At 41.1% G+C, this 6,724-nt stretch overlaps 1 protein-coding gene across 1 annotated transcript in view; it reads left to right on the forward strand.

Annotated features, from left to right (window-relative positions):
* The window catches only part of LOC142483772 (uncharacterized), a 78,609-nt gene extending 73,181 nt beyond the window's left edge, over window positions 1-5,428 (forward strand). Inside the window, exons 22-24 of the mRNA XM_075583758.1 lie at window positions 1,335-1,538; window positions 1,730-1,850; window positions 2,444-5,428. Coding sequence (XP_075439873.1) covers window positions 1,335-1,538; window positions 1,730-1,850; window positions 2,444-3,945 — 1,827 coding nt within the window. The 3' untranslated portion in view covers window positions 3,946-5,428. The remainder of the gene's footprint in view (window positions 1-1,334; window positions 1,539-1,729; window positions 1,851-2,443) is intronic.
* Window positions 5,429-6,724: the final 1,296 nt, after the last annotated feature.

Raw genomic sequence — 6,724 nt, forward strand, 5'->3', positions numbered from 1 at the left:
ATAAATATTTAAATAAATAAGTCAGAAGACCACTCGACCTCATACAGGAAAAAAGGCCAATTTCCTCCAGAGATAAAGGTGCACCAGGGGTGAGGGAGTGTGTCACTGACGGACGTCGTCGTGAGCAGCAGGCTCTGGTAGTAGTGTACTGTAGCGTAGCCAGGCTTGGTAGATAGGGTAGAATAGGGTGGGGAGGGAGAACAAGAAAGGTTTATCACACAAGATCAGAGGTATTCCTGTAACCATAGTCTGGGAAAAGGTCTTTAAGGAAGAAAGGGGCGGTATCAATATTCCTGGATTAATAGAATAAACTAGCCTGTATGAGATATCCAAGTAATGAGCTACATGGTATAAAAGCATATCTATGTAAGGCACTGAGTGACAGTCTAAAGCCACGTGTGGCACAAAGCAAGAGTCACTACGTGAAGTAAAGTATCCTGTAAGTGTATAAGACAATAACCATACAATGGGGCACAAAATACAGCACAGAAGATACTTACCCAACTGAATTTGTTCAATCACGAATAAGTGCGAAACAATGTCCACCAGTCCGCGTGGTGCAGGGGGCCCATTTCCACATGAAACGAGACCCGTGGTACTTCCCTGAGTGTGCGTGGTAGAGGAAAAGTCTGTTTGCTCCAAAGCTGTTTGTTGCGTATCTGTGCTCGTGCTCCGTTCCTGTGTGCCTCAGGATGTGACTCTGCAGAAGGGGAGCTCCGGCGGTACTCCTAAAGTAGGCGACTTGATGTCAGTCCGCGCCGACGTGTCTACGGCAGCCTCGTCTGGACCTGTCGTTGCCATGGAAACTCATGTCAACTAGCGCTGTCGGTCGCGATTGAGAAGTGCACTCGTATCTCTCCTTGCAGACCCGATTGTGTAGCAGGGGACAGAGATATATCCCTCTGAGGTCCTAACGGATGCGCTCTCATTCAAACATCCGTGTGTAGGGAGTGAAAGAAGAGATAACATGTACAGTATTATATAGATTATCACATGCATGCATTGTGCCTGTGTTACATTATTCTGTAATAGCCTCAGAATATCACAAGTCCTGTAATGATTACATATTATGTGTAATGTGATGTTTGTACAATCCATGATCTTTGTGCTCATATTGGCACAGTGGGGTCAGTGAGTGTGGTGCAGTAAAGTCAGTGATACAATAGACAGAATTGGTGGGGAGGCCACTGAATAGATTCCGTGAGTATAGAGCTGGTAACACGAGATTTGTTCCTGTCACTGATAAGCAGCAAATCTGCAGGAATATGACACATATCCACGTTTGTCTCTTGCTCTGCACAGGGATATTTATTACTGTGTCTCTCTATATGTAGGATTATATAGTTGTGAAGAAGCATGGTGAGCGTGTCACAGACAGCAGCAGGCCCTGTGTGCCAGAAGGATTCTGCAGGACCCAGAGACCCGACATGGAGCATCCAACTAACTCCCTGATACATGAGAGAAGCAATGACAAGAAGCTGATGTCTGAGAAGATCCTGGAACTCACCAACAAGATCATTCACCTGCTGACAGGAGAGGTGAGGGCTGCTGGGCAGTGTTACTGTTTAACTGTCTTTATGTCTTCATTCAGCCTGGTCTTGTACAAACTTTGTTCCATGTATCTGTATTTTCCTCTCTTCCTTGCTCACCTGGCTTTCCATAAGTAAAAGATTCTTACAGGACCAGTTATTATATCTGGATACTGAGTGGGGGATTCTCTGTGTTTCAGGTGCCTATAAAGTGTGACGATGTTGCTGTCTATTTCTCCATGGAGGAATGGGAGTATTTAGAAGGACACCGGGGGTCTTACAAGGATGTGATGGAGAATAACCAGAACCTCAGCTCACTGGGTAAGAGGAGGTTCCTCTCATTGTAATAGGGATGTCAGTCCTGTGGGGATCCAGCAAACAGAAGCTCAGGTTACACTTTGTATTCTTTCTTCTTGGCATTTTTAATAAAAAATATCTCGTGAGGTTTGTGTCAGGAACCAGAAACAAGTTGGAGAGCAGGACAAGCAGAGGTTCTACTCCTGGTGTTATTCCACATACAGATGTAGCCGACATTATTACACCAATAACGCACACAATAACGAGTTATATAACGTGTTTTCATTAGCACTACTGTGTTAATGGGTACCAGACCTGGGTACTGTCTACCACTGTGTCACATGTTTTCAGCTCATCTAACTGAACCCTGTGTGTTCCAGTAAGTACAAATATTCAGTTACCAGAACCTTTTTCAGTAGGTTTGCAGAAAATAGCTATTTAAAGGGTAAGTTAACCACTTAGGTGCTTTGGCCTTTGCCACAGTACTACTTTAGCTTACATACCTATTGCAATTAGGGATGTGTATTTTATACTAACTGAAATGTACAACTTGAAATGTTACATAATTTTATGCTATTAATGAACTTCTTTACTCACAGTGAATTTCTTTCCAACAGATGGATCCATGAGCAGAAATACACCTGCTGGATGTCACACCCCTCTCTGCTCACCAGATTGTGTAAAGGAAGAGAACACTGTTATTACAAGTGATCAGGGAGAAAAAAGCTTGAGGCAAAATAACCCAAGAAAAACCATGGGAATTATGGCTAAGGAATCAACTTCATGTGAAGAAGGAAATCTCACAGCCTCCCACATTTATACTCTCAGAGAACATACAGGGACAGAATCTGCAGCTACTCATATTAAGGAGTGTGACAAAGGAAACGCTAATGCACAGACAATTCACCAGAACTTGTCAGTAATGAAGTATGAGAACAGTGAATGTGTTAAAAACTTTACTAGTGAAACTGCTTATACAATTCACCAAAGCAAACACACCACAGTGAGACGACACAAGTGCTCTGAATGTCAGAAATACTTTTCTTTTAAATCACATCTTATTCAACATCAGGTAGTTCACAGACTAGAGAAGTTGTTTGTTTGCTCTGAATGTGGGAAACGCTTTGTGAGTAAACTAGCTCTTGTTAGACATCAGAGAATTCACTCGGAGAAGCCGTTTCTTTGTTCTGATTGTAAAATATGCTTTAGTAGTATGAATGATCTATATAGGCACAAGAGGATTCACAAAGGAAAAAAACCATTTGCTTGCTCTGAATGTGGCAAATGTTTTACCTACAACTCATATCTTGTTCGACATCAGCAAATTCACAAAGGAGAGAAGTTGTTTGTTTGCTCTGAATGTGGGAAACGCTTTGTGTGTAAAGTAGGTCTTGTTAGACATCAGAAACGTCATTCAGGAGAGAAGCTGTTTCCTTGTTCTGAATGTAAAATATCCTTTAGTAGTAAGGGCGATCTTAATAGGCACAAGAGGATCCATACAGGAGAAAAAAAAATTACTTGCTCTGAATGTGGGAAATGTTTTAGCCGCAACTCGCACCTTGTTACACATCAGAGAATTCACACAGGAGAGAAACCGTTTTCTTGTTCTGAATGTAAAATTTGCTTTAGTAGGAAGCAATCTCTTACCCTGCACAGGAAGATCCACACAGGAGAAAAACCATTTGTTTGCTCTAAATGTGGGAAATCTTTTAACAGGAACTCAAATCTTGTTGTTCATCAGAGAATTCACACAGGAGAGAAACCGTTTCCTTGTTCTGAATGTAAAATATCCTTTAGTAGTAAGGGCGATCTTAATAGGCACAAGATGATCCATACAGGAGAAAAGAAAATTACTTGCTCTGAATGTGGGAAATGTTTTAGGTGCAACTCGTATCTTGTTGCACATCAGAGAATTCACACTGGAGAGAAACCGTTTTCTTGTTCTGAATGTAAAATTTGCTTTAGTAGGAAGCAATCTCTTACCCTGCACAGGAAGATCCACACAGGAGTAAAACCATTTGTTTGCTCTAAATGTGGGAAATCTTTTTACAGGAACTCACATCTTGTTAAACATCAGAAAATTCACACGGGAGAGAAACATATTCCATTCTCTGCTTGACCATTTGCTTGCTCAAATGTAATATATATATATAAATACACAGGCCCTCCCATAGAGTTTCTGTTACTTTTGATTGAGATCATTTTACACAAAAACTTCTTTAAATTTGAAAAGAATTTCTTCTTACAACTAATGGGAACAACCATGGGCTCGGACATGGCGCCATCATATGCTAACTTATACATGCATATATACGAACATACACATATATTACATGATTTCCCTTATGCCCAGTGTATTAGAAGATATCTCTATATTGATGATATTTTCGTTATATGGCATGGTACGGAAACAAATCTATTGGAGTTTATGGATTATCTGATTTCTATTTAAACTACAATTAGGTTCACTATGAGCTTCAGTTCCAAAGAAATTACTTTTTTGGACACAGTGGTTTATGAAGTTGATGACATACTTGCTACTAGGGTCTTTCCTAAAACCTACTGAGAAGGACACCTTACTACAGGCATCAAGCCATCATCCAACACCTCTCAAACGTGGCTTACCCTATTCACAACTCCTGAGAGTCAAAAGAATAACCAGTGACCCTGAGGAAGCGGAAAAGCCATGTCATCAATGGCACAAAGATTCTCTGAAAGGGGTTATAACAAAACAGATATTGATGATGCTTTGTCTAGAGTAAGAGAGATTGACAGATGCACACTTTTGGTACCCGTTAACAAAAAAGTTGAATCCGGACGATTTAATGTAGTAAGTACATACACTACTGCATCTGGTTTCATCAAAAACAGTGTCCAAAAACATTGGCATATTTTATCAAATGACAACAAGATAGGCAAGTACTTTACTGAACCTCCACTGTTTTGTTACCGTGGGGGACCAAGTCTTGGAGATATGCTGACTGATGCAGATCCGATCAATAAGTATGCGCCCAGTAAAACATGGCTAAGTAAGAAGACTGGATCCTTTCGTTGTCTCGGATGTATAAACTGTCAGTTTATGCAGCTTGGCCAAACATACAATCATCCACATAGTGGTATTCGGATAAAAATTCAACATCTCAACTGTGAATCTAAATTTGTAGTTTATATGATCAAATGTCCATGTGGACTGCACTACATCGTCAAAACTGCACGGATGTTGAAAGAAAGAATGGCAATACACCGCTCAACTATAAGAAAAGCACTATTAAGTGATATTGTGGATGAAGCTTTGAAATTTCTACCAGTTGCACGTCATTTTAAATTACTTCGACATTCCTTGGCAACCATGCGGTGTATGCCGATCTTCCAGATCCAGCCACAACCTCGCGGTGGAGATGGGGATAAACTCTTACTCCAACAAGAAGCAAGATTCATTCATGATCTTAAGACAATGGCGCCTCATGGATTAAATGAGGACCTTAAATATGGTTGCTTTTTATGAAGTAATATAATCAACATTTGTTTTTGCATGGTTTTCTGTTTCTTGTTTTTGTTTCATTCATTGATTATTTTGTATATTATATTGTGTTTTCACCCTGTCTTTTCACTTTGGTGTTTGCTTCTTTTCTGTGGGCTATTTATCTTTTTATTGCTCCTTTTGTGCTGTCTGGATTATTGATTTTGTCATAGATATTTGCTTTCACGTTTCACCCACCCCTGGTCCTTGATTACGTAATATTTGTATCTTTAACCATGCAATATATTACAAATATGCTGGGATAGCTAAGTATATAGATACATTTCACATATTAATTATAAATGTTCATTATATGGGTTGACATACAAGGGGGATTGAAATTGGTGCTAGCATTGAAAATGTTTCCCAGACTAATAGCATGCTATGTTTGTTTATATCATTATTGATACTTGCAGGGGAGCTTTTTTCTAATTTTATTCCCACGGTTTTAAAAGTTTTTTTAGATAGATATGTGTAGAATGCATTGGTGTTCATACTGGTCATGACAGCTTGTTTCTGTTATGTCTAATCAATATTAAGATTATGCTGTTACATTATCTGTGTCTTCTATTTGATGTATATGGGGCTCGGTTTGGTTACTATGGACACTTGTGATACACTAACTATGCGCATATATTATGTTTCATATGCTTTTGGCTCCTGCCTTTTGTGGTGCCGTCAACCACGCATGCGCATAGGTTTACCTTCATTGAGCAGGGCAGGTTGCCATGACAATCAGGGACGCTATGAGGTGCGCGCGCCATACCAGATTGTATTAAACATGGCACTGGAAACCACGCATACTTAGAAGGCTTTTACCTTGCGTAACATGGCGGGTTCCCATGACAACAGGGGATGCTACGGGCCGCACATGCGCACATTAGACCATACGGTGTCTCACAAGTGCCATATCGACCTCCCTGGCTCCCATTGCATTAGAAGCACGGAGCAGCAGCCTTTGATGATTCTTTAAAGGTAGGTGGTGCTACGATTGTAATAGAATCTGGGTAATTATTGACTGCCCTATCAGGGCTATCTCTCCAGGTGACACAGTAAGAACATGCAATGCAATTGGCACATTGGGTTTTAGCTACCATTTGATGCATCATGTGGGGTTTTGAGGAGTGTTCTCATTGGTTGATTGCATGATTTGTGTACACTGGTGGGGGTATAAGTTACAGTGGTCTTCATTCTAAAACGGTACAACCCTGAGGAAGGTTCTGTTTGCAGGAACCGAAGCGGGTATGCTCGTCCCCTCGAGGCGGGAGGTAGTAGGGAGGTGGTAGTGGAGATGCTGCTCTCCGTCGCTCGTCCCCGCGAGGCGGGAGGTGCTAGTAGAGGTGCTTCTCTCCATCCCCGCGCCCGCTGCCCGCCGGAC

This window comes from Ascaphus truei, unplaced genomic scaffold (assembly GCF_040206685.1).
Source record: "Ascaphus truei isolate aAscTru1 unplaced genomic scaffold, aAscTru1.hap1 HAP1_SCAFFOLD_369, whole genome shotgun sequence".
In the NCBI taxonomy this organism is placed as follows: Eukaryota; Metazoa; Chordata; class Amphibia; order Anura; family Ascaphidae; genus Ascaphus; species Ascaphus truei.